This window comes from Orcinus orca, chromosome 11, assembly GCF_937001465.1.
Source record: "Orcinus orca chromosome 11, mOrcOrc1.1, whole genome shotgun sequence".
In the NCBI taxonomy this organism is placed as follows: domain Eukaryota; kingdom Metazoa; phylum Chordata; class Mammalia; order Artiodactyla; family Delphinidae; genus Orcinus; species Orcinus orca.
Genome location: NC_064569.1, coordinates 95,551,852 through 95,579,415, shown reverse-complemented (window position 1 = coordinate 95,579,415; position 27,564 = coordinate 95,551,852). Strand labels below are relative to the sequence as shown.

The following is a 27,564-nucleotide window of genomic DNA, read 5'->3' as shown; positions in this document are numbered from 1 at the left end:
ATTTGAAAAGTTGAAACCCACCCTGGGTTTGAATTCTAGCCCTGCTGCTTTGGTTTGGGGCATATCACTTTGCTTTTCTGAGCTTCAATGTTTACTGTAAAATGGCCATTTAAAAAAGTCCACCTTGGGACTTCCCTGGTGGCGCAGTGGTTAAGAATCCGCCTGCCAATGCAGGGGACACGGGTTTGAGCCCTGGTCCGGGAAGATCCCACATGCCGCGGAGCAACTAAGCCCGTGCGCCCCAACTACTGAGCCTGCACTCTAGAGCCACAACTACTGAGCCCGTGTGCTGCAACTACTGAAGCCCGCGTGCCTAGAGCCCGTGCTCCACAACAAGAAAAGCCACCGCAATATGAATCTGTAACTAGAGAAAGCCCGCGTGTAGCAATGAAGACCAAACACAGCCAAAAAACAAAAAAACAAAAAAACTCCACCTTGCCAGCCCATCTCCAAACTCCAAATGCATGTTTTTCCCCTTAGAAACAAAATAGTTCCTGGTCCCTCAAACCACAGGAACCCTGAGCATTAACAACACGCAGCACGGGAAGCACGAGAGAACAGCCACAGTTGTCCACAGGCAGCTCTGGGCCTCACTGAGGAAGCAGGCAGCACCAGCTCCGCACATGCACACACAGAGTGAGCGGAAGCAGCGTGAAGAGTGGGTGGAGAGGCGGGAAGGGGGTGGAATTTGCAGCAGGCTCTGCCAAGGGTGGGATACCCTATTCCGTGCCCACCCCCGGAGCCTGGGCCCGTCCTGAGTAGGGGTCTTGGGGACGCCAATGCTGAGCGGATCAGCAAGACAGTTCTGGTGCTTAGCAAATAGCTGCACCCTTGTGTATAACCTTGTCCAAACTTCCCCGACCAGGGATCCCAGGGCTCGAACACACACCCCCTGCAGTGGGAGCACGGAGTCTTAACCACTGGACTGCCGGGCAAGTCCATAAACTTGTCTTTTTTATATATATATAAATTTATTTATTTTTGGCTGCGTGGGGTCTTTGTTGCTGTGTGCAAGCTCTCTCTAGTTTTGGCGAGCAGGGGCTATTCTTCATTGCGGTGCACGGCCTTCTCACTGCAGTGGCTTCTCTTGTTGCGAAGCACGGGCTCTAGGCACGTGGGCTTCAGTAGTTGTGGCATGTGGGCTCAGCAGTTGCGGCTCGCGGGCTCCAGAGTGCAGGCTCAGTAGTTGTGGCACACAGGCTTAGCTGCTCCACGGCACGTGGGATCTCCCCGGACCAGGGCTCGAACCCGTGTCCCCTGCATTGGCAGGTGGATTCTTAACCACTGCGCCACCAGGGAAGCCCCGTAACCTTGTCTTAATTGTGATGGTCTCATGGCTGTAGACAAAATTTGGCAAAAGGAAAAAAGGAAAACCTCTAGAATCCCACCACCAGCCCCTTTTCCACGTTGCCACTGAGGGTTCCCTGTTTGCGGACACTTTTCATGAGCAGTTCCCTGTATTTCTACCAGCTGGGCAGCACTTTTATTTGTTCTAACTGCTTGGGGCCTGATACTTGTCCTTCCTGAGTAAACTGTGAGGTTAGGGAGCAGAAATTACTTCTAGCTGGCAGACGAGGAAACTGAGGCACAGCGTGGTTAGGTGACTTGGCCTTGAAGTGGGGAGGAGAGAAAAGACAGCCCCACAATTCTCATCTCAAAATATTTAATTTCGTTTGAAAAGGATACATTCCCCGCTTCCCTCCCGCCACATCACTCCGGCCCACCGGCAGCGGCACACTCGCACGCACACACGCACATAAGGCCAGTGGGCTACGCTCTGCCTCTGCCCTCACCGGCTGGGAAGAAGGGTTTGCGCCTTGCCTCCTTCCCCAGCAAAGGTAAAGGAGAGAGAGGCCTGCTGGAATGCCAGCTCCCAGGGGAGGACGCAGAGCCCCACACACTCTGTCACGTCACATGCACTTAGAAAAATAAAACCAAGTGGTGTTCTGGCATCCCCAACACTGTAAGACAGCAATATCCACCTGGAAGTCATCTTTGCCATTTTCTAGAAAAATTTATTGCACTTAATTAACAGATGTTAAAGGAGCTCTGGGGTGGGGCTTTGCCATGAAAAACAGGGGCTTTCAGCCCTTTGCTCCCAGGGCCCTGGATGGAGAGCTACACAGCATGAAGGGGCCCTTTTCTGCCGGCCCCCATGCCTGCCACCCCACCTCAAGCAGGAGCTGCCTGCCAGGGCCACAGCAGGTCCCCTCACCAGGATGATGCTTACCGAGTCAAGGTTCACTACTACGTGCCTTCCGCAACCTCAGGACCCAGGCAGGCAAACCCTTTCCTTTGGCCAAGGGTAAGAATTACCCAGGTCCTCCACAAGGCTGCTGGCCATTGTGAAAGCTCTCTCTCTCTCTCTGAATATATATATTTCTCTATCTAGATATACATTTATTATATGCATATTCTTGCAAGATTCTAGCTCATTCATTCATGATTTGTCTGTTCTGAGGTTGCAATGAGGCTGAAGACAGGGTGCGTAAGTAGGGATGGCACTTCCCAGCCCACTGCAAGCCCATAGAAAGCCATTGACATTGGCGTCTCTAGTCTCCAGTGCTTTTTAGAGGATGTCAAAGATCTGAGCATAGGTGCCTCAGTCTTTGGCTGTCAGCCCCAAGACAGAGAGGGTCCAGCGGGGAGTCAAGGAGACTCCCAACTCCACAATGGAAACTGAGTAGGCACCACCCTCTCCTCCTGCAAGGGCTTGATCCTTAAGCCTGGGAAGAAGACATGCTTACCTGAGCACCCTTTTCCCCAAAATGTCAACCTCCACGGATATCTCCTTCCTGTCCCTGCCAGGCTCCTGGCTCAAAGGGGCTCTTCTAAAAGAAGCCAGCACCACACTCTTCCCAAGTAAGGAGAGAACCAGATACCCACTGGCTGGCGGCGGGGGGGTATAAAAGGGGAGGGCACTGGCCAGGCAGAAGGTGGGACAAAGAGAAGAGACATCAGGTCATCATCTCACCCGCTGGGGTCGGAAAGTGGACGCCACCCGGAGACTAAATGTCTATCCCTTAGGGAAAAAAACTGAAAAAAACACAAACCATACACTTCTGGCCAAAGAAAATGAAGAGCTTTTAAGCTGGTGGCTCTTCTACCAGTAACAAAAATGAGAAGTGCCCTCTTGGTGGGTGGCCGGACCAGAGGGAGTGTGCCTGGGCGGGACACTGACATGCCGGATGCAACTGCCCTGTCGTGGTTACAATAGAGTGAAAAGTGTGAACATGGTTTTCATAGAACCACAAAGTAAAAGTCAGGGGCCTGCAGGGAGGGCGCTGACATCCCTTGGCCTCAGGGACCCTTGTCAAGTCCCCTGGAGAGACGGGTGTGCAGGTCCCTGGAGGGCTGTGGCGTTCCCCTGGGGTGTGGTCCACGGCCAGTGGATGGCTTCCCCTGCTCTTAACATCTGTTATGAAAAGTCTTTAGGGGTCAAGGCCCAGGACTCCAAGCCACCACTTTAAATAAAGCCAGTGGTGAATGTGACAAAGTGTGCCCATTACCTCTGACCCCTCCTTACCACAGGCTGCCTGCCCTGAGCAAATAAATACACCCATCTCTGGGTGCCCCAGCTGACCGCAGCGAGCAGACGCTTCCACGGATCTCCGTAATTAATCTCTCGGGCAGAGCCAAAGGACGAGTCCAGCTGGACACAAGAGAAAGGAGCAGCTGGGAGGTGGGCCCCTCCGCACCACACCACAGCCAAGCTTGCATGGGTGGCTGTCTCCTGGGACCCAGATCGAGGGGACTCTAGCCTATGTAAATGTCCCAAGAGCCTGCTGTTCCAAAAGAGTTGTGCTGCGACCAGGTGACCAGGTGTCCTGCCTGGTGACGCCCTCCAGGCCGCTCGCACGGGGTGGATCCTGAAGCCAGAACTGGGAAGCCCTCTTCTGCTTTTCAGGGACAGTGGACTCGGGCCTGGCCCACACGGGAAAGCAGAGCAAGAAAGAGCGGGAGCTTCTCGAGAAACATGCCCCAGCTCCCCACCTACAGCGTGAGGGGCTGTGGAGACCGGTTTTCTGAACACCATGCAGAAGGTGCATCCCAGCTCCAGGAAGTTAAGCTTCCTAGACGAGGAGACTTTTTCTTTTAAATCCAAGATCTGAGCTTGGTCACTGGGTGAAAAGAAACAGCAGGCCCAGAGGCCCAGTCTGGTGGGACAAATTTGACTCAGGCGGCCTCCACAAGTGACCTGCAGAAGAGGAGATATGCACGGCGACCAAGGCTCAGAGACCACCACCCTGGGAGTCTCTCCCCAACCAACGGCGGATGGAACGCAGAGGGAACCCTTCACCAGGGCCTCCTCCTTCCAGGCCTCGGAGCCACAGAGAAAAGGGGTGAGGGAGCCAGGAATGGTTGGGTGCACTTCTGTTGCAGGCCCAGACGCAAAGCCTGTCCCAGGCTGTGCAGACACCCAGCTGCTGCGGCCTGGCACCCACGCGGACACTACAGAGGAGCTGGCATGTCTTTTTACCTTTGAGGAAGATGGGAACGGATGTTTTTCTCTAAGACTTTCTCGGGAGGACAACAGACCCTCCCTGCCTGGAAATGCGCCCTGCTACCTGAGAAGATGTAAGGGCGACAGCCATCATGACTCATTCTGCAGAGACAGGCCAGGACGGCCCAGGCTGGAGAAGCAGGGAGAGTCAGGGAAGCCTGGGTACCCTGGAAAAGAAGAGCCCATGCTCCAAAGGTCCCCTTCCGGTCCAACTGAGACAGCCAAGAACAGAGACTAAGGCTGAGTCACCACCTCATAGATTCTCTCGCAACCCGCCAGGGAGGAGGCTGGCCCCCAGGGAAGTCGCCGTGCTGGCCATGTGATAATGAAGCTTGAACGTGAAGGCTCCTGGGGCAGGTGCACCGCCATGCGCCCACGACGAGTCATAAGTCTCCACGCAGGGGTGGGTTTCAGGGGTCCCAGGCAGAGGTCTGAGGTGAGGCAGCGTGCCCGGGCGGGGGCACGGGTTACAAGGGCCCGTACTTGGTCTCGTACTTGGACACGATGGTCTTGCACTTGCCCACCTCCTTGCGCAGCTCCGCCACCTCCGTCCGCAGGGCTGTGTTCTCCTTCTCCAGGAAGGCCGCCCGGATGGTGATCTGGTTCTCCTTCAGGCGCCGGGCGTCCCGAGACCGCTTGGCCGCCACGTTGTTCTTCTTGCGTCTCGTCCAGTACTTTTCGTCCTGTCAGGAAGGGTCCTCTGTGGGTCTCTCCTCTTTCCCATGAGGGAACCCAACCTTCCCCTCCTGCCAGCACTGCACACACCTGATTCCTCTTATAACCCACGTGGTCCAGCCAGAATGAGAGCTGGGACCCTGGGAAAGGAGCTGCATGTGCCCCGGGACACTGAGGGGCCCCGCCCTTTCCCAGGGAGGCGGGATGGGAATGCAAGCCTTTGGTGGGATCTGTGGTGGAAGGAAGGGCGCTCCACCTACTGGTGGCCTGCTCTGTGCTGCTCCAACATAAAGCACTGCCTATACTCTTGCCTCACTTAGGCACTCTGGCTGTGGCTAAGAGTGGGCACTCTGAGTCCAGTCCCCTGAGTTCACATCTTGGTTCTGCCACTTTCTAGCAGTGGAACCGTGCGAGTTCCTTAACCTCTCAATATCTCGTGCCCCTCATCTTTACAACAGGGGATAATTACAGTAATGACCTCACAGAGTTGCTTGAGGATAAAATGAGTTAATATGTACAAGGTGCTTGGCCTACCAGTGCCTGGCCTACAGTGAGGTTTACCGTATTTATTGTTGTTATTATTAAAGCCTCAGAAACATCTCAAGAGGCAGGTATGGTTATTCCTACTTTACAGATGGGGAACCTGAGGTCTGCCTGACCCAAAGCTTACAAGAAAAGTCCTTCTTACGAGTTTTTCATCAGAGGGAAGGGAAAAACTGCAGAATCCTCCTCCCTCCCCCCTCCCAGTTGCTACAAAAGCACCAGCTTGAAGGCTGCTTGCTAATCCCTGGGATGGCAATACACAACCATCCTCTGTCCTTCAAAGTGAGGGCTTGTTCAACCCCAGTTTCTGTGGCCTAGTGAGCTCTTGCCCGAAGGCTGGGTTGAAGCCAGGGAAGTGAGAGCATCAGCACAGCTGCTGCCAGAAAGGAAAGAGAGAAGCTGCAGGGAGTCACGCTGGGGCCAAATGCCACCCAACTCCCTTTCTTTCTCTCAGTTGCTGCAGGATGTGGCTCTAAGCTCTGAACTCATGCCTTTCTAAATGTGTCCACAGGAGGGAGGGTGCTCTAGATGAAATCGAATGTGAAGAAGCACAGCCCCTTGGCTTCTGAACCAACACTGTACCTTCACTACAGTGGATACACCAGGTTACCTTCTGCTCATCGGGGACAAAGACCTTCTTGGCCTTTTTGATCATGGGCTGGGGCTTCAGGTCCTCCTCTGCAAACTTGTGCTTCCGAGGGTTGAACAGCTCCCCGCCCGGCACACTGGAGAGGACCAGGTCGGCAGGGTCGGGATTGAAGTTCACATCCACCTCCACGCAGTTGGGGTCGATGGGACTGGGTGTCTCCCTCTCCTTTTCCAGGGAGGATTCTGAAAGACACAGAGGCAGGTGGTCCTGAAACAGTCTAGACTCACTGGACAGCCAAGACTCACGTCACACACCCAGACACCTGCTTGAATCTCAAGGTTCCACAAGCCACTGCCGCTTGGAGGGAAGAAAAACTACCACAGCACCAGCCCCCAAGCCAGATTGGCATATGTGATTCAATTCAACAACACAAACATGGAAAGAATTCTTCCCTTTAGGAACAAAATGCTCAAAAGGAAACAGAGGCCCTCGAAAAAGACAAAATTTTCCAATTGTTTTTTTCCCCCCAGAAATGTTAAGCAAAACATGAAATCATCATACCCCCTTAACTTCCTGTGGTTTCAAGTTCTCAAGTAATGAGAAACAGCTGAATCTCACCAGGAACTGTGATGGGTTAGGGACACAGACTGAATAACAAAATGGCTTCCATTTCTGAATCCCCTGAGACAAATCAGTGGCTGTGCTCATTTAGTCTTATAACAACTCTGAAAGGGAGATGGGTGTTAACCTTATTTTACAGATGAGGAAACTAAGGCTCAAAGCAATGACATGGTTTTCCCAGGATCACATGGATGGTAAATGACTGAACTAAAATTTAAGTCTGGGTCTGGCTGACTCTGAATCCTTGTTCTTCACTGCCCTACCCGGCTGTGGCTTTATAGTGGACATTGGATTTAAGGAACTTTCAGATTTCAAAGGTTATGTGTTAGGGAGAATCCCCTGGCGGTCCAGTGGTTGGGACTCCATGCTTCCGCTGCATGGGGCGCGGGTTCGATCCCTGGATGGGGAACTAAGATCCCACAAGCTGTGCGGAGCGGCCAAAACAAACAAACACACAAAAAAACCTGTTCAAAGATTATGTGTTATTAGAGATAATTTATTTAAAAAAATCTACGCCTTTGGCCTACTTGTTCAATGCTACTGATAGGAGTACACAAAATAATTATTCAGTCCACAGATACTTATTGAACACCTACTATATGCCAGGAACTGTCATGCCAAAGACAAAGCAGTGAACAAAACAAGTAAAAGTCCTTGCCTTCATGGAATGTTATTCTAGTGGGGAAGGCCAACATTACACAAGATAAATTACAAGTATCTATATAAAACTGTTAGATGCCATGTGGATATTTGAGAAAAGAACATTTCAGAGAGTGAACACCAGGTGCATGGTCTGTGCACAGGCAAGCACTGGTATAGTCAAGGAAGAGCAAAGGAGACCACTGTGGCTGCAGTGGGTGAATGAGAGGCAGGAGTAACCGGAAAGGCCCAGAACAGAAAACATGGGGCCTTTAATCCCTATAAAGCAGTGGTTCTCAATAGGGGACGATTTTGTTCTGCAGGGGATATGTGACCATGTTAGGATGGGGGGGTATGTTCTACTGGCATCTAGTGGGTAGAAGCCAAGGATGCTGCTAAACATCCCACAGTGCACAGGACAGTCCCTCCCCAACCCCAACAAAAAAATTATCTGGTCCAAGTGTCAATAGGGCCACTGATTTTGACTTTCACCCTGAGTTGAAAGAAGTCATTGGAGGGTTCTGAGCAGAGGTGTGACATGATCAGACTTAGGTTTTAACTGGATCATGCATATAAACTAACTGTATCCTATCAAAGGGGTTAATTACAAACAAGGATGAGTGTCAGAGGAGTGAATGACCAGGGACCAATGTGGTAACTATAGGAATAAACAACAAACAGTCAAGGCACCCAAGGCTGGCAACTAGACCTCCCCTGTCCTGCTGGTGGAAGTATACATGGCTACAGCCATTTTGTACACTATTTGGCAACACCTACAAATGCTGATTGGGTAAATGTCTGATGACCCAGCTGCTCTATTCCTTGGTAAATGCCCGACAGAAATGCATACAGGTATTTACCAAAGACTCACACGCAAATGTTCAAGGCAGTGCTATGTACAATCCCAAACTAGAAACATCTCGTGTGCCCATCAGCTGAAGAGTGGATAAACTGTGGTGTAGTCATACAATAGAACAATGGAATACCATTCACCAATGAAAATGAACAAAGTTCTGCTACAGGCAACAACGTGGATGATTTTCACAAACGGAGCTGAGGAAAGAAGCTAGGCACAAAAGAATATGTACTACTTATGTCTTTTCTACAGAAGGAACTGAAAAATGAACTCTTTCATTTCTACCATGTGTACAACTCTTACTTCATCTGTATCGTGGCTTTTCTCTCTGTCACAGGAATTTTCCGTAAGTATGTTCTGTAAATCTATTTTGTTAGTTACTGATGCCCACATGATTTATATGTTACTGTAAGGCTAGTTATAGGATGCTATAAATGTGAGAGTATAAATGTAATTGACTTATGATTGTTTAAAAAAAGAAGAGAACATAATATACAGTTCCATTTACAGAACATTCGACTATAAGCAAAATGAATCTTTGGTGATGGAAATAAGGATAGAGACTACCTCTGGGGAGTAAGGACCGAGAGGGGTCCCAAGGCACTTTGGGGATCCCAACAGTGTTCTCTATCCTGATCTGGGTGGTAGTTGCACAGGTGGGTTCACTCTGTGAAGATTAACTGAGTGGTATACTTATGATACTGGCATTTCTGGATGCCGTACTTCATTAAGAAGGTTTACTTAAAAACAAAATCAAAGGCAAATGCCACCTAGGTGGTCTAAGGTGTAAGAAGAGGGCTCATTTCCAGTTCTGTCCCCTACCCACACATGGAACCGGCCTTGCAGGACAACCTGACCTGCACAAAAATGAGCTGCCTTCAGGGACCTCCCTGGTGGCGCAGTGGTTAAGAATCCACCTGCCAATGCAGGGGACACGGGTTCGATCCCTGGTCTGGGAAGATCGCACATACCGCGAAGCAACTAAGCCCTTATGCCACAACTACTGAGCCTGTGCTCGGGAGCCCGCAAGCCACAACTACTGCACCTACGTGCTTCAACTACTGAAGCCTGAGCACCTAGAGCCCGTGCTCCGCAACAAGAGAACAAGAGAAGCCCCTGCTCGCTGCAACTAGAGAAAGCCCACGTACAAAGACCCAATGCAGCCAAAAATTTAAAAAATAAAATTAAATAAATAAATTTTTTTAAAAAAGCGCTGCCTTCAAACAAAAATTTGGCTAGAATCAGCTGAAGCCTCTCAAGCTGAACAGTTTACAGGAAAGAAATGAGGGGCAGAGGAACATGTTAAAAGGCAGTACAGAGATATAGTCAGGAAAATCTAGCATGGGCAATACTTTACAGGACAAACAATGCAGCTTTTTCAACAAATAAATTGCAAAGAAATAAAAAGGAGAGGGGACCCCATAGATTACAAGAGATTTAAGAAACATAACTAACTGAAACATGTGGGTCTTGTTTGGCTCCTGATTCAAAGGAACTGTAAAGCAATAACACTTACGAGACAACTTTTTGGAAATTTGAATGCTGATGGATGTATTGTCAATTTCAGATGTTAAATTGGTATTTTTGCTCTGTTTTTTAAAAGAGCCCTTATAGTTTATATATATATTGAAATATTTATCGATGAAATGATACAATACCTAGGATCTGAATGAAAATAATCAGGTTAAGGGAGTGGAAGAAGTTATAGAAAACAAGATAGATTACAAGTTAATTATTATAGAAGCTGAGTGATGGCTACTGGAGGTTCATTATAGCAGCCCTTTACTTTTGTATTTGAACGTTTTTCCAAAATAAAAAGAAAAAAAAATTGAGCGTCACAATTCCTTGGGTGCAGGTTCCCTGGGTTCCACACCAGTTCCTGGGGTCTTTCCTGGGAGACATCTGCCTATACGCCTCGAACTGAGCCTGCAGAAAGCTTTGCAGAGCCCCTGAAACAGGGGCCATGCCTCCTCTGGTGGGTTCGTGACCCAGGGGCATGAAAACCAACCAACTGATCTCCAGAGGTAAAACAGAAAAAGGACACGAGGATGCGGGAGGAATCCCAAAGACGATATCTGTCCTGGCAGCAGAAATGCCTTCTTCATGCCAGTGCCTGAGCAGAACCTGGCTAAACAGCCAAACATCCTGGGTTCAATGCTGCCTCCACTTCCTACCAGCTGTGTTACCTTGAGCAAGTTACCTAACTTCTCAGTCTCCTCACCTATAAAATGAGGATAACAGTATCAGTCTCACAAGGGGGTTTTTGTGAGGATTATGTTAATGCCTGGCACAGAGTAAGTGCTAAATATTATAAATGTTAGCTGTTGTTGTTGTTATTATTAGTGTCGCCTGAGCTTCCTAATCATCTGTGGCGAGGTGCGCGTGGGGGTAAAGAGCAGCACCGAAGATGCAGAAGGGATTTCTATCCTGTGAAGCCTCTGGCTGGGAGGGCTCGCTCCACCGGGCTAACCAGCTGCGGCAACCAACCAACAGAAAGGCTCCAGCTGCTGCCGAGGGGACTGCTGTTTTCATGTCCAGCCATGGGGGGCTGTCCTGAAGGGTGAGGAGCACAGGGTTTCTGCTCCCTGTAGGCCCACTGGGACCTCCCCTGAGAGGAGGGGCTCACTAGGTGCGTGGACACAGCAGCCCTCAGCGGGAAGCAGATTTCCTTGGATGCGGCAGGTGGCCCTGCCCGAAGGCCCATCACCAACCTGTGCTAGACACGGTTTCCGAGGGCTGAAAGACAGCGGTGGAGGAGGATGGTGGGGACGCCGTGGAGGAGCTGGCCGACTCCTTCCCTTCTAGCTCAGCCACAGGCAGCAGCAGGTTCTGGGCCAGGTGGGTGGGGCTGGCAGGGATGCCATTCTCCAGCAGGAACTCATCCAGGTCCATGTACTCCAGGTGGAAAGACTCGCCATCATATGGGATGGTCTTGTCCCAGATGGGTGGCATGAGGGAGGCAGAGACGGCCATGGTGCTGGCTGCTGCAGCCTCGTCTTCCTCCAGCTTTTCCTTCCCCTTTTCCTTATCTGCAGACACAAAATCTGTGATGAGACATCACTCAAGAGGGTTACTCAATCCCAGGAGGCGAGCAGTGAGCCTCACAGGGTGGACCCACCTCTCTCGGAGTCCTGATCCATCCATGAATGTCAAGAGCCCATTCTATTCTCCAGTTATAACCTGGTGCTTGAACCAGGAGCAATGGTCTCCTTTAGAGGTGGCAGCAGACCCTCATCCGTGCCTGGGTTTCCTAGGATGCTCTCCATAAGCTCTGAGGCCTGATGTATCCCCAGGGTTAATTCAGAATGGGCTGTGGGATTACCATCTGCCGGAGAGAGGCTACAGGGAGGAAATGGAGTTTCTGACCCTTCCTGATATCTTAGGAAAGGGCTGATTCCTCAGGCCAAGAACTTTTGTGTTCTCCTGTCCTGTCCCCTCCAGCTGCGCTTCTCCACAGCAACCCAGCCCGGGGCTTGAATCCCAGCTCTGCCACCCACTGCAGTGATGTGTGACTTTAGCCATGTTACTCAACCTCTCCCAGCCTCAGTGTCCTCCACTGTATATAAGGAAAAAGCTGCCTCTTTGGTGAAGATCAGAGGTAACATTTGAAAGTGTCTTGTAGAGCTCCTGGCACATAGCAGGCATTCATTATTACCGTGAGCTTGTTCAGGGCAGGGATTGTGTCTGATTCATTTCTAGATCTCGGGGACCAATACAGGAGCAGGCAGACAGTGAGCCATAGGAAGCTGTGTATAATGAATGAAGAAGGCTGGGTTTGTAAACAGACTCCCTTCAGGTTTCTCAAAAAGAGAGGGCCTGGAGCTGTCTTTTCAGGACCTTTTTCAGAGCAACCATTTCAAGAGACTTCTATCCCTGAATAAGCAGAGAAGACTTAAGGCAGGTTTTCTGGGAGGGAAGAGAGGGGTGGAGCTGTAGAAGAAAGCCTGCTCCCATTCAAAGCAAAACTGATCAATCAGTGGGGACGGGATCCCACCTAATTGTTTCAGCCCAAAAGTTATACACGTGGATTGGATATCCAAGAAAGGGTAAATTAAGAAAAAAAGACAAAAGAAAAATGTGACAAGGTTGGAAGGAAATCAAAGTGACAGGGAGGCTAATCAGAGAAGTGGGAGATAAAATCATGACAAGTTCATAATAGGTTTTCAAATTGAGGGAGACAACTTTGAATTCTGGATTCTGAAATGAAAAAGAGAAATCAAATATGATTATGTTGGAAATGAACCAGTCATGCACGGACTCCTAGACCACAGACAGCCAAAAAGCAGCCTGTTGGTCCAATAAAAATGGACACACCCAGTGAGTTAAGAAGGTGCAGGTTTTGACAAACAGAATTTGGTCATGGCTTCTAATACAAATTAACTCGAATTCTTGCAACTGCCTTCTGTACCAGGCTTTCGTTTAAAACCAAATGGGAAGTGAGACAGCCAAGCTTTGGTGGGCTGGGTGGGCCAGATGGCCTCCCTGGTCTCCTTCCTTGGGATACTGACTCTACATTCTGTTCAGAAATGACTGAGATCCATGTTGGGCGGGGTCATGGGGATCAAAGGAGGCAGGAGAAGGGAGGAGACAGAAAAACAGCCCTACTAAAAGGACGAGTAACACTGAGTTCCAGGTTTTGTCTGGCCTAAGCAATTATGCATATTTTTAATCAGTGTTTTTATAAGATGGAGTTTTAATTGTAAGAGATGATAAAGGACTAGGCCCCTCACTCAGGTCAGAGGGATTGACATCATCAGTGGTTGCCAATGATACAGTAAAGAGCATGTAAGGGCTAGTTCCGTGACCTTGAGGAAACATCCTCACCTCTCTGAGTGTCAGCTTTCTCCATCTGAGAAGTGGGGTAATCCCCTACTGGATGGCTGTGGAAGACTAAATAGAGATTATGCTGAAGTGCTCTGTGAGCATTCTGCAAAGGTAAGGTAGAACTATCGTGATGGATGGTTATTATTTGGTAATCTGACAGAACCTGACAGATGTGGACACCTGTCCTGAGGCAGCTTAACTCAGCCCCAGATTTGGAACAAAGCATTGCCTTAAAAACAAACAAAAGGGTCTGTGCATATGAGGTCCTGAAGCAGGAGAAGAGAGCCTGGCCTCACCTGATGTGTGGAAGCTATTGGTAACCCAACCCATAGAGATGGGAGCCTGAGAACACACCCAGGAAAGGAAGATAAATGGCATTTTAAAAAATAAAATTAATCCCCCCAGACAGGTAATTCACAAAAGGCCCATTCCTTCCCAAATCCCTGAACTACACCAGTGGTTCTACGAAATTAAAATCTCTCAGATTGAAATCCTCCCTCAGTGCACCTAAAACTCCACTGTAGGTGGCACTCCTGCTGCTCCCTGAACCTCATGTGCCCAGGCCAAAAAACAAGGCCAAACCTGCTTTCCACATAAGCCCCAGGGACCCTTGTGGCCTAGGAAACAAGACAAAGCCCAGCCCTGCCACTGTGGCCCCAAAGACTAGGGTCAGCCCCAAACAACCAGGTGAAGGGCCTCAGTGGCCTCGTTCTAACCCTCATCCCTCTACCTGTCTCATCCCAACCTCCCCCTCAGAAGGCGCCTCCCATTCCTTCTCCTGACACCCCTCCCCCACCTCAGCAGCAGCCCTGAAACTCATTTCCAGAAAATCTCCAGTGAGTACCTAGTACCTGGGGATACTCACACGCAGGGATGAAGACAGGTCCTCCTCTCAGGAGGGGGGACGGCCATATACGAAGACAATTCGCTATCAGGGCATCTCAAACTTTAGTGGACTTTGGAATCACGGAGGTGGGGTGGGGCTCTCCTTAAAATGCAGATTCCTGTCCCAGGAGCCGCAGAGTCGGTGGGTAAAGGGTGGGGCCCAGAAATCGGCATTTTAAACAAGCACCCCAAGTGATTCTGATACAGGCGTCCCCAGAGAAGGCGCCCTGGAGCCTCGTTTAAGGGGCTGCTGCGACCCCCATCAGCCTCCTCAGTAAACCTTACACGTCGCGCGCGCTCCCGGCCGCCCCAATGAACCTCCTCACTGCGACCCCTACTCTACCATCTCCCTCCTGACCCTTCCCCGCCAACCCCCATCTGACCCAACCTCTCTCAACTCGTCCCCGACCTTCTCTTCCCACCCCCTTTGCCTCGCCCTCCGGGACCCTCATCATCCCTGGCCCCATCCCCCTCCGCTGGACCACTTCACCCCAACCTCCGACCTCCGAGGCCCCGCCCTCACAAGGCCCCGCCCCTGCAGAAACCCCGCCCCCAGGCGCGCGCGGACCCCCTCCCCTCACCTAGGCGCGCCTCGCGCGGGGGGTTCTCCATCAGCTTCTTCAGGACCAGAGGGAAGGAGCCCGGCAGGCCCCTTTCCCCGGCTGCGCGCCCCGGCCCCGGGCCCGGCCCCGCCTGCGGCTCTACAGGCGGCTTCTTTCCGCCGCCCGCGTCGGACATCGTGCCCCGCGCTCTGCTCGCGCGCCTCGCCTCCCCCGCCCGCCCCTCGAGATGGGACGGAGCCGTGCGACCCGCCGCAGCTGCCGACACGGACAGCTATTGCGCAGGCGCCGAGCGGCACCCCCGCCTCCCTCCATCCCTACCCCGCCTGTGGACAGGCTCTGTCATATTAATTATTCATAAGGCCAGGCCAACTTCCCCGGATGGCAGCCTTAGATTGGCCCGCCCCGCGAGAGGGGCAGGCTCAGCCTTCCGGGCCGTAATTGGTTAGGCCGCCCGGGTAAACGAGACACGTGCGGGGCCAGGTGAGGAGCAGGGCCGAAGGCCCCGCCCCGCCCGCCTCTCTGTCACCTGATTGGTGCCTGCTGGAGTCTTGGTCGTAGGCCCTTTTCGGCGACAGCCCCTTCCCTTCTACCAGCGGTTTCACCTTCGCCTCCTTCTTCGTAACCCCTGCCCTTCTTTCGGAACACTGTAACCGGTCTCCCTTCCTTCGCATCCCAATCTCACCACCTTCTGGACGCGCTGAAGGGAGGCGGGGCTGGGAGCAGCCATGCCAGCGGGGGGAGCCTATCAGAGAGCCCCCCCCCCCCGCGCGGGTCACGTGGAGATGCAGCCGAGTCCAGTCGCGTGGGGAGGGGGAAGAAGGAAGGCGCGGAACAGCCAATGGAGGGCGGGGGCGGGGCCCGGGGCGGTGCACGAGGCGCAGCACGTGCGGGGCTGCGGCGGGGCGGGGCGCAGCGGGCATTTCTATTCCGGGGACTCTGCCCAGGGTCGTGGGACAGGGACGCAGAGGCCAGTCCTCACCCTACCTCCCCCGCGATCTAGAGGTTGGCTGAGGGCAGGGCCGGGGACGGCGACATGTTCCCGTAGGGACGGCCGCAGCAGGCTTGGCCGCCGCTGAAGGGGGTGTCAGGTTCCTCACTGATCCCGGGTTTCTGGTGCGGGCGTGGCGGCCAGATAAACACTAGCGTGGAGGGAGCATTCTTGAGGCCGCGGGTGGAGAGAGAGAGCCCGGCCCTGAGCCAGAGCCAGAGTACACGCTTCCGTCCTCGCACTTACTAGTTTGTGACCTTGGGAAAGTCCAGTTGCTTCACTTGAGCCTGTTTCTTCGTCCATAAAATTTAGGGGTTGGGCTAGATAATCTCTAAAGCCCTAAACAGCTCTGAAATTCTCCTCTCTAGGACCTTCCCTTCTTTTTCCTAGGGAAAAAAATTAAAAAAATTCCTTTACACAGGGTACCGGTTACACATTTTGTGGGACAACTACCTCTTCTCAAAATATTTACAAATACTCCCTGGGAGTTCCTCAGGAAACGCCTAAAAATACAAAACGTGAGGGGGTACACAAGTGTGGAGGCCTTATAGGAAGCTGCTCCTAAGTGGCGCCCAGAACTTTGTACCTCTTTACAGCACAGATCATACCCTGCCTTGAACCCAAAGAAAACTAGACTCTCCCTCCCTGAGAGGGCAGGGACTTCGGCTTATTTGTCCTGTATCGGCCAGTGACTCCCGCCTTCCACGAACGAGGCTGGGGAATGGCAGGGCCTGGTCCCTGGTTCATAGGGTAGGTGCATGACCGCAACACCCAGCTAGATGAAAGTTGTCAGGCTGATGCAATCAGAACTGGGAGTTGAGGAGGAAGAAGAGGCTGGGCCCCTGAGCAAGCCTGGAAATCAAGAGGTTTGAAGAAAATCTGGGTGGTGGTCGAGGCCAGGGGATGGAGCTTGACTCCAAAATTCAAGTTCTTATGGCCACACTAATTAGACTTCAGTCGCTTTCTGACTCTGATACCTGCAGCCAATTGCTTCATCTCTCCAGGCCACCTTTCCTTGTATGTCAGACGGCGATAGGGCAGGATTGACCTTGTGAGGCTTCCTAAACCAGTTCGTATAAAATGTACAATTGCAACCCTGCCACAAACAGTAGTTTTCACAGCTTTACTACCACTGATGGGTACAAATCCACTGCTTGGTGTATCCGTTATCCTAGAAGCAGGTATGGTGCCCATGTTGCTGTTTAGTGAAAGTACTAAATTGTGTACAGAACATTTGTTGTGTTGCAGAGTTGTTGTTAGTGGTATTCTGTATGTGGCTAAACTAATATATCTTTAGGATAAACTGACCTAGAGGTTTTGTTTTTTTGTTTTTTTGTTTTTGTGGTACGCGGGCCTCTCACTGTTGTGACCTCTCCCGTTGCGGAGCACAGGCTCCGGACGCGCAGGCTCAGTGGCCATGGCTTACGGGCCCAGCCGCTCCACGGCATGTGGGATCTTCCCGGACCGGAGCACGAACCCGCGTCCCCTGCATCGGCAGGCGGACACTCAACCACCGCGCCACCAGGGAAGCCCTGACCTAGAGGTTTTTAGAAACAAAATTCAAAGGACGGTCCGAGGAAATTGATTAAAACAATGTATGAAGTTTAAAAAAAAATGGCTAGTTTGGCCGCAGAGCAGCTTGCTGGGTTAGAGTTAAATGTATATTTTCATGGCTAATGTGACATTATTGAAGAGAAAAAATTTCTCAAGATATTAGAGGAGGATTTGTAGTAACATAACAGTGGAAGGTTATAACATTCGTTTTATGACAAAGGTGGTATGTAGTAAGAGGGAGTAAAGATTTAGATTTTTTTTTTAAAGCTGCAGTTGTCCAAAAGGGATAATGCCTACTCTGCTTATCACCCGTCCTGGAGCAACTGATTAAACAGGCGAGTGGCACTGGTGAGAAGCTCAGTAAGCAGCTTAGGGCCTTAAAACTTAGTTTTGATTTGGTCCTCTGTTCATGTACCGACACTCCCCAAAGAGGGATTTTTTTCCCCTGGACAACCGCAGGGTAAATGGTGTGTCACAAACACCACGGCAGGAACATTATAAACATGTTCTCTCTCGTGCTTACTTGCAAGCTGGGAGGTGAGCTACACTGCCAACTGGCAGCACTCAACAGCACCATCCTGGAGGCGGGAGCCATTATGTTCTTGTCTTCATTCTCCAGCTGATCCGAGAAGAGCCACAGCATCCTGTCTCTACCTCTGCCTCCTATCATAAAGTGGGAATAACAGCGCAGCCTTGCCCCTTCTCTTAGTGGAGGAATAAATGTCGTGAGAAGTAATTGGCTAATTTCCATAGTGTTTGTGAGCCCAACAAAGAAAGAAACTCTATAAAAAGAACATGTTATTACATGGTTGAGACTTCAAAGCTATGAAGTGATACCTTAGTATTTTATAGTAATAGGGTTTCAATGCAGCAACTTCTTGAGGGAAATGTGGTCCTGGGGCAGCAGTGACTTTGTGGGGTTGGGACGCAGACCTGGGTAGAGTCTCTCCACAGCACTGTCCAGCCACTTGTCCTTGAGCTAGGGACTTCTGCTGCCTAAGTCTCAGTTACTTTTCTCTTGGAAACGGAAATGGCTCTGCTTACCTCATAGAGTGGTTATGAGGATTACGTGTGGGAAGCCTGAACAGCATATGGCGTGGAGTGCGTGGGCCTCCACCCTTCCCCTTCATTCAGGTTGTGTCGGGTGAGGAGTACGATTATTTTGGGTGAGGGGACAAGGCTGTGAGTGGGTTCTTCAGTCTAAGCTACTGCAGAGAAAGGATGTGAAACATCCATTTTCCAGAGCTGGACTGGCTTTAAATTCTACTCTTCAGAGTTCCAGAAACTTGCTAACCAACCCAAGTTAAAAATTTAATTCGGTTGAGCATATGCAGAACAGGTGCCTTTCATTAAGCCGCTATACCAACTTGGATTATTTAAATTTGAAGTTCAGAGGAACTAAAACTCCAGCATGGGAGCCTTTGACCAGATACCGCATAATGATCTCTTTGGCCACATAGTCAGCACCTAACAGGACAGTACGACTCCGTCTTCTGACTTACTGCACAATGTGACATGATGTAAGAGCAGGACGGTGAGAAGGCTTCCACTGAGCTCTAACAAAGCCCAGTGATCTGGGTGCTTTGCGATACCAAATGCAGGAGAGCACAGAGCTTTGTTCAGGGTAGTAACTCAGTAAGTATTTGTCGGCTCGCTCTGTTGTGGGTGCTGGTAGGAGGGTTAACAAAACCTTTCAGAGCCAAGTCATATACATCTGGAACGTTATTAACATGAAATAACAGTCATTGTGGTTGATTCACAATCAAACCTGGAATAACAAACATGAACGGTTTTTATGGCAAGTCTCCCACCACTGGCCTTGCCCACAACTGCAGCCTTTCGAGCCCACATACCTCGTGGCTGCATGGTTCTGGGCTGTGGTTTGTACCTCGGTCTCAGTGTGTCCTAGGGGAGAAGTGGCAGGTGGAGGCCCTTCGCTAACTCTTGCCCATCTCTTCAATACTCTCAAGAGTACCAGTTTCCTGTTCGGCTTGCATTTTGTCCGCTGCCCAGGTTTGGACTGTAGAAGGGAATGCCCCAAGAGCCATTTCCAGAGAGCAGCCCTCACCTCCAGGCTCTGCCACGTCTCAACAGCCACTTCCTGACAGCCAAGGGCTCTCCAGTGGAGGCTGTGTTGGTGTAGTGGTAGGGTGTGGGCTCTGGAGCTGGAACATCTAGGTCTGATTCCTGCTTTGACTACTTCCTGTGTGACCTTGGGCAAGTTACTTAACCTCTGAGCCTGAGAAGTAAAGGAGTCAATTCAGGTGCACTGCTGAGACTAGCACTCGGAGCATGGCAAGTGCTCACCTGAGGTTGTCACTTACCACAATTTCATGTTGGGTTGTCCTCGAAACACCCCGTCCCTCCTAAGCTACCACTTCCCCAAGAATAGTGTGTGTGTGTGCGTGTGTGTGTGTGTGAGGCGGACCTTGCAGGCAGGGAGGTGATGGCCTCACTCTTCTTTATGACCTTCAAGGCCCTGCAGGCTCTCCCTGTTGCGGGTCTCTCCAACCTCACCTCTTCCTTCCTTCCCACTTAATAAAACACCTCCTGCAGCCACAGTGGCCTTTCATTCCTCAGACACATGTATCTATCTTGCCCCAGGACAGGGCCTTTGCAGGTGCTGTTCCCTCAGCCTGAAAGTTCTTGATGTACCTGGCTCTTCGTCACCCTCCAGGCTTTGGCTCAAATGTCACCCCCTCAGAGAGGCTGGCCCTGACCTCCCTGATTGCTGACTCTCTGTCTCCCTGCTGGAATGCAAACAGCAGGCGAACAGGGGCAGTGCTTGTCTCACTCGCGCCTGTGCCACAAGTGTAGCAAGGACTCAACGTGATGAATGTTTGGATGACTCGAGAGGTACTGCCCTGAGACCTGGTTCCAGAGACCCCAGGGAATCCCGTGGGTAGGGGGGAGCCTGGAAGCCAGCCAAGCTGGGTTGGAGCCCCTCGACAACTGTGTGGCCTTCCCATCGCTGAGTATTAGCCTCCTCATCTGTATGATGGATCATCACAACTCCCTTGCAAAGCCATTTCACAGATGGAGATGCAAAAGCACTGAGCACGGTTCCCAGGACACACCTGGGAACCAGGGGCCTTTAGAACCAGGATTCATTCCTTTAGCAACCTAGCCTTGGGACAGGCCCGTTAAGATGTAAAAGCCATCTGGACTGCTGGACACTGCTGTCAGTCTCTGGCACTCGGTGAGAATGAGTTTCTCACGTTTCCCTGATCGGTGATGGGGATGGGATGGGGTGGGGGGACAGGTAGAGAAGAAGGATGAGTCCCTGACGCTGGGGTGAAGAAAAGGCAGGCCTGCATGCTGGCCCCGAGGGTAGCCAGTTCCTCTGAGCGTGTTTCTTTGCCATTTAGTAGGTGGTAACGAGGGTTAGAACTAACACATCCAGTACAAAGAAGGTCCCTTCCCGCACTTCTTCCCTGGAAGCAAACTTCATGATTTCTCGGGTTTGCTCTGGTTCCCCAAGACTGGGAGTGGAGGCGACCACATGGACCTTACTGATGCCAAGCCCAGGACAGCCCAGGCTGCACTGAGTCCACTCTCTTGCCTGTTCACCTCAATTCCCCAAGAGGAGGCTACCCAGACCCCTGCCTCTGCCCCAGCGAGTCCCACTGAGATCTGCCCTGTTATCATTCAGCCCTTTCTCTGGCCAGCTCAGCTGGCCTGTCCTGTTTGGTGCGGGGCTGTTGGCACCATGCCCCCAGGAGCCTCAGCACGTGTTTCCAAGGAGACAGCCCTGAGTATGCTCCCACAAACTTGCAACGTCCCCTTCTTTCAAGGAGAATATCCATGGAAAGGAGGGTGGAAATGAGGGAGTGAAGGTTGGATTGCAAATGTGATGTCCGTGGAAGGAGCATAATGCCAGGCCCAGCTGCCGTTTGCCTTTCACAGAGAAAACAGTGGGGCACTTCACAGTTTGCAAATGCTCTCACACGGGACAGCTCACTTAGTCCTGGCCACAAGCCTGTGAAGCAAGCATTCTTCCACAGATTGGGGATGGAGAGAGGCAGATCAAGGATACCGTGCTGGGTGGCCCACGGCGATTCCGGTTAGGAGCTCCTGACACGCGGAACCTGCCTGCTCAGCTGAAAGTGATGGCCTTATTCAACCTCTGGTATGCTTTCACGCTACATGGTTCCCTGAAAAGGAGGCCCGAGTGACCAAAGTTGGCAGAAAGATGAGGGGCGGCCTCTGAACACAGCCAAGGAATGAGGGAAGGATAGGGTGTAAAGAGCTAACAGTGTGGTTTGGAGAAGCAGGGTCTTTCCAGAATCTGGAGAAGGAAGTGTGAGAGCAAGCAGCCTGGAACAGAATGGCCTCTTGGAAGAGGATCCTTGGGAGAAAAGGCAGGTGCGGAAACAGGAAGAACCGTCCTTAGGGGTCAGGGCCCAGAGGCAGAGGGGAAACTGAGTCAGAGCTCGGGACACAGACCCACTCTCTGGCTGGATGTAGATTTCTCTGCCTACAAGAAAGTTGGTTGAATGGGTGGCTCAGAGTGAGGGGCCACCGGGTGGTGGCTGTAGCCTGAAGCCGAGGAGTCTCGAGCCTGGTCAGCACTGTTGGAGGAAGTCTGCTTACCCAGGAAACGGGGGAGCCTACACAGGCTGGGGTGGGAGGCCCAGGGCAGCAAAGGTGAGAGGCCCCGAGGTTGGGGCTCAGGGAGCGTCCTTGATTTAGAAAATGGAGAGGCTGCAGGGAGAGCAGTCTCTCGTGAGCGCACGTTCTCACCCTCCGCACGGCTCCCCTCTGACGTCCCCTCCCGCTGGGCCCAAGGTGTGCTCTGCATGTGACCCCCGTGTGAGCTGAAGCACAGTCACCGGGCTGGGGAGAGTGGGGACTTTGTAAAGAGGTCTCCGTCCCCCACCCCAGAGAAACCTGCGCCGCTCACACCACAGCACCGGGCGAGAAATCCTGAGGGGCAACCCGGGGGTCCGAAGCCAGAGTGAGGGATGCACGCGGGGGAGAAGCCCTTGAACGACACAGGTTTGAACCGTGCGGGTCCACTTACACGTGGATTTTTTCACTAACTACGTACAGTACTATGTGATCTGTGGTTGGTTGAATCCAAGGATGTGGAAACATGTACCCACGGGGTGACTATAAAGTTATACGCAGATTTTCAGCTGTGAGGGGGGTTGGGCCCCTGACCCCCATGTTGTTCAAGGGTCAACTATGCTTGCTACATGCCCACTGGAAATCCTAGTTGTGATGGTGTGTGTACTCTCTTCACCAAGGTATAGTGCCTTCAGCTGGATACTTTTATTTTTATGAAAGATTTGGAGAGTCTGGGAGCTTTGGAAAGTGGCGATGGCAGGTTAGGGGCAGTAATAAGAGCGAGGTCTTTGTGGGTTTCACTGATCCCCTTGACTCTTCGACCCTCGTCCCCTTATTTCATCCACCCATTGGCATCTGTCAGTCTGTCCGGGTCTCATGCTTCTGACTCTCAGTGAGACACCACGTAGAGAAGTGATAGGAGGTGGCCTGAGACTCTGGTCCATCCCCCATGGACCAACCCAGCTGTACCAAACCAACTGTCCTCTGTGAGGTCGCCAGTTCTCAGCAGAGCTCCCCCTGAGACCCTGGGCGAGTCCCCTCCGTGCTGGGCCCTGACTTTGCCGTCCACGGTGCACAGTGGGGACTTTGCAGCTGTCGCGGGGCTCTGGGGACCAGCTGGGAGCCAGGGACCAGCAGCTGCTGCTGCTCTTCATAGACCTTGTTATTCAGGTCCAAGGAGCAGCGCCCTGAGTTGCCCCCCAGACCCCTTCTCTGCCCAGCCGGGAGCTGACCGTGCAGACCCGCCGGCAGCCCAGCTGCTCCCTGTGCCCGCACTGGGCCACCTGGGCCACCCTACCGTCCCTGGGTGCCCGGACCAAGAAGGGAGCCCTATTCCTCCAGCTTTTGGAAGGACTTCCAGCCTCACCTACCCACACGGGGTGTTCAGAGATGGCAAGAAAACGTCAGCTGTGGTTCATCGGCCAGGCTGAGTTGAGAGTTTCGAGGTGATGGGCTTCTCCTGGTGAGCAGCTGGGGTCCTGAGTGCCAGGAGGGCACAGACTGCCCACAGGTGAGGCCTGAGGGGGGCCTGGAGCTAGATGAGAGAGCCCACGGGGAACCCTGCCCCGAGCTCTAGGAGCCGCCTTCTTCCCTCGGGCTGTGTCTCCACGAACGGAGCCTGCCGCCCTCCTTTCCTGAGCCTGGCTCCCCGAGGTGTGTCAGGGCAGGGGCTGTGGTGTGTGTCCTCGGCCTCCGGTTTGGGAGTGGCCTAAGGGTTCCGTGGAAGGAAGTCCTGTGGGGACAGCCAGGGCTGCCTGGTGATGAGATGTGTCAGGTGCCAGCACGCAGGTGAGGGAGAGGCCTGAGAAAGGTCCCTTGAGGGGACACCTGGGACTCCTGTCAGACTCTGGCAGCCGAGGGCAGCTGGGCTCCTTTAAAGGCGCCTGTGCAGTTTGAGCAATGAGGACCTGACATCTTCGAACAGAAGCGATTTGGAGAAATATTTGGCAAGAGGGGGCCCCCTGAGCAGGCTGGCGCCCAAAGTTCGCATGGCCCTGGGCCTCTCGGGCAGGACTCGGGAGACACCTGGTGCTGGCTGCCCGCTCTGCCCCTCGGTCCACACCCTCCTCCGCCGGCTCCCTCGCCCCGTGTTTGCCTGTGGTATCCTAGGAACCGGGGCTTCCAGCCTGTGGTCCTGTTACATAACAGCTTCCATCCCATCCACGGGTTCAGCCCTCCAGCGAGCGGAAGCCGAAGCAGGCGCCCAAAGGAAAGCCTCTTCTCCAGGCACGGGAGGCTGCCCGAATCTCCAGTCTCTGCCAGCCCCCTGCCACCCCAACATGCAGAGGGAGGAAACTTAATAAGCAGTCAGCATCCAGTGCGTACTCTCAGCAGGGCCCTCTGGTCCTGTCCTTGTCCCGCGTGAGCACGGCACCTGTCAGTGGCCACACGCTGGCCACGGCTTCCCAAAGCTAGCAGGCCCTGGGGGCAGTCCCTGAGTGACGGTGCCACTCCCTACCGTGTCCCTCTCTGCACCCCAGCCCTTCCTCGCCCAGGAAGAGGCCAAGGGCAGACCGCTGCTGGGAACCCTCCCTTGCCTGGAGATGCCTATCCGGCCAATGTGCCTACGGCGGCCTCCACCCCTTGGGCACCTGGGCAGCCAGCCATCACAGACCACGTCCTCTCCTACCTGTCCTCTTCTCTGGCCAAGGCAGAGAGTGCTCCAGCAGGGACTTGAGGACCTCAGGCATGTCCATGGCAGGGGCCACTCCAATCCTGTCGCAGCTCGACATGGCCCGGCAGGGGGTGCTTGCTGGGGGAGTTTAGGAGCAGCTGGAGAGGCAGGAGCTGGCCGGGGAGCCACAGGCTCTGGAGGCAGGCGGGGCGGGAGCCCGAGGCAGCCAATGGGCAGCACGGGCCCCCGGCCCGCCCGTCCACCCCCGACTCGGCCCCCTGCCAGCTCCGGCTGCAGCCAGGCCTTCCCTTCCTGCTGCCTGGCAGGGCGGACCTGGCCCTGCGCCAGCCTCAGCACGTGGAGACACAGCACCAATCCTCTGACAGAGAGCCCGGTGTTATCTAACTTTGCAAAGGGAAGTTCTCCCCCAGGCTGGGAGCCAGGACCGGGCCTGCCAGGTGAGAGCAGTGAGCATGCACTACACGCTCCGGCCCACTGGGCAGAGGCGCCCTGGAGGCTGGGCCCCGCGGAGAGCAGGGCCTGCCGAGGAAACCAGCCCGGGCTGGGCCCCGAGACCCCGGCAGCAGGCAGCTCAGCACAAGGATGTACTGTGTGGGCACTCACAGGCACATGAGTGGGCGTCACGCACCTACCTGTGGGCTTGTGAGTCTCGAGGGGTTGTTGGCATGTTTTGATGCTGGTCCATATGCTATGCATGCACACGTGCCCTCCCAGGCATACGGTGTGCATGTGGCATGCGTCATTGGGGCTTTACACCATCTGCAGAGCCTGAAGCCTGCTCTTCTAAGGGGAGTGACAAACCTGCAGCCTGGGGTTCCTTTGGTCTTCGGGGACGGGGAGAAGAGGCAGGTGCCTAGCGGACAGGTGCTGGAGGGCAGGCAGAGCAGGCACCACTGAAGGGGGACAGCTCTGTCAACCAGGCTCAGGCTTGTCCTGGGCGAGGTCCTGCTTCCCAGCCTGTGTCCCAGCCTGTGTCCCAGCCTGTGTCCCAGCCTGGGGAGCTTGGTGGCTATTGGCTGTTTGCTGTAGTCCCCTCCCTGGCCCTCTCACCAGGACACTGGCCTCGGAGGTCCCCAGGCCACTTAACTTGAACGTGTGGTTGAAGCCAAAGTTCTGTATGTCGCCCTCCACAAAGACCAACACCTGCCTTGGCCGGCTGGGGCTGGGGGTGGGGTGGGGGAGGGGGCATTGGCTCCACCTCTCCACGCAGTGATGTGGCATCTAGAACAGCTGCTGGGTCTCAGTTCCAAAACCACTGAACGTTGCGACCTCCAAGGTTCCTTTCAGCTCTGGTTCTGTCTCTGATGCTCCAGGTTGGAGGCAGTAAGCATTTGGGTCCTGCACCACAGCTGATTTCTATGTAGTCTTTCCCCGCTTTCTAAAATTCCATTTTGCACAAACAGCAAATACTTCAGGACGCCCTCTAGCCTCTCCTCTTCCCAACAGCCCCAGCTTATCCTCCAATTACCCACTTTGCCACCCTAATAGTCCTCCCCAAACCATGTTCTTTTCCCAAATTAATTAAAAATTAATTTCAAGTTTTGAATACAAAAAACAGTATATGGCTCAAAGCTCAAAACTTTTGATAAAGGTATACTTGTTATTTTTGGCTGCGTTGGGTTTTTTTTCTGTTGCTGAGGCTTTCTCTAGTTGCGGCGCGTGGGCTTCTCATTGCGGTGGCTTCTCTTGTTACAGAGCACGGGCTCTAGGCGCACGGGCTTCAGTAGTTGCAGCACAAGGGCTCAGTAGCTGTGGCTCGTGGGCTTTAGAGCACAGGCTCAGTAGTTGTGTTGCACGGGCTTAGTTGCTCTGCGGCATGTGGGATCTTCCCGGACCAGGGCTCGAACCCCTGTCCCCTGCATTGGCAGGCGGATTCCTAACCAGTGTGCCACCAGGGAAGTCCCTGATAAAGGTATACTTCAGAAATGTCATTTCTATCCATGTCCCTCCTCCTCGTTCCCCTTCCTCATAACTGATTTAATTTCTTATTTATCCTTCCAGTGCCCTTTGCCTCTGTGAAACCGGGGGCCCTGGCAGTGGGGGACAGCAAAGGTGCGGAGGACCTGGCGCGCAGGCTGTCTTAAGTTGACCTGTGGCTCGCAGGCTGGGGCTGAGGCTGGGCCAGTGCATTAACCATTCCTTGGCCCCAAAACACTTTTGTGTTCGAGACTGGCTTACCCCAAAGGTGGAGTGGGCAAGCGCCCACAGAGCACGATTTCAGAGGCAACAGGAGGTCCCCAATGTGTCTCAAATACACCCACCTGCCGCATGACATTTCATTCTCGGAGATTTGTTCCTGTCAGACCCCTTCCAACGTATGAATGTACGAAGGCTCTAAGACTCTGACTGATTGCTCACTGCATACCTGGCACCAGCCTAGACCTTGTAAGGAATTCAAAGCTAAATAACAGACCTGGCCAGGCAAGTCCCTCGCCTTAGGGAATTTTCATGCCACTGAAAGTCAGCCCACGTGGCACCCCGCACTCTGCAGCTAGGGTGTCCAGCTGGCAGCATCACCTATGGCTCATACAGGGGCCACATCAGCAGGACGCTGGGTCAAGCGGCTGGGGAGGGCAGAGATAGGGAGAGGGGCGGCCACAAACAAGCCTGGAGACATCCGGAGGGGCCCGCATGGCAGGCATGTTGGGATTGCCTGTACTCCTTGGGTTTCCTGCCTCAGAGGTCTAATGTCTGCTGTAGATGGCTCCCCTGGTGGGGGCTATATGCGGATGCAGTTTCCGGCAGAGGCCTCTGGGGCTTTCTCTAGAGAGATGCAGAGCTGCCCCCATCTCCACCTCTGCCTGTCACCCCACCTGTCAGAAGCAGCTTCCTCAGAGGCAGAGAGGAGGAGCTGCGGTGCCACGGGAGTGGTGGTGCTCATGGCAGCCCCTAATCACAGGACCAAAGACCAGAAATGGGCCCACATTCAATAACTGCGGGCTGCTCAAGCCAACCTGGCACCTTGATGAGTGAAACCATTGACCGTAAATATCTAGGATACACCGGGGCGTGGAGATGCACGTGTGAAATACACTTGAGAGAAAAGAAAAGGTGCAGAACAGTAAGTACACATGGCTTACAATGATCCAACAATCTTCTTAAGGCTCAAATCCAGGTTC

General features: G+C 53.0%; 2 protein-coding genes across 15 annotated transcripts in view; one reads left to right on the top strand and one right to left on the bottom strand.

Annotated features, from left to right (window-relative positions):
• Positions 1 to 27,564, top strand: part of CHADL (chondroadherin like) — a 195,847-nt gene that overhangs the window by 58,664 nt on the left and 109,619 nt on the right. The gene's annotated exons all lie outside the window — the stretch shown is intronic.
• TEF (TEF transcription factor, PAR bZIP family member) lies at positions 1,995 to 24,604 on the bottom strand. 14 transcript variants are annotated; one of them, XM_033405137.2, is made up of 5 exons: positions 15,226 to 15,918; positions 11,546 to 11,766; positions 11,139 to 11,456; positions 6,305 to 6,553; positions 1,995 to 5,187 (listed from the first exon to the last, which is right to left on the bottom strand). In XM_033405137.2, exons 2-5 carry the CDS (start codon positions 11,565 to 11,567, stop codon positions 4,739 to 4,741), a joined length of 1,038 nt encoding a protein of 345 aa, XP_033261028.1. In that variant the 5' UTR covers positions 11,568 to 11,766; positions 15,226 to 15,918; the 3' UTR covers positions 1,995 to 4,738. The 14 variants fall into 14 exon arrangements, with proteins under 14 accessions (XP_033261028.1, XP_033261025.1, XP_033261023.1 ...); XM_033405134.2 differs by lacking the exon at positions 15,226 to 15,918 and adding an exon at positions 14,718 to 14,857 and having other exon boundaries at positions 11,546 to 12,624; XM_033405132.2 differs by lacking the exon at positions 15,226 to 15,918 and adding an exon at positions 14,718 to 14,854 and having other exon boundaries at positions 11,546 to 14,255.

What these genes read in the sequence shown, in the direction of transcription:
- TEF (XM_033405130.2), bottom strand. Translation starts at nt 15,619, where the DNA reads ATGCCCGCTGCGCCCCGCCCCGCCGCAGCCCCGCACGTGCTGCGCCTC. An exon ending in CTCCAGCAGGCACCAATCAG is followed by an intron (nt 11,457 to 15,225) that starts GTGACAGAGAGG and finishes TTGTGTCTGCAG; the next exon opens with ATAAGGAAAAGGGGAAGGAA. An exon ending in GGAAACCGTGTCTAGCACAG is followed by an intron (nt 6,554 to 11,138) that starts GTTGGTGATGGG and finishes TGTGTCTTTCAG; the next exon opens with AATCCTCCCTGGAAAAGGAG.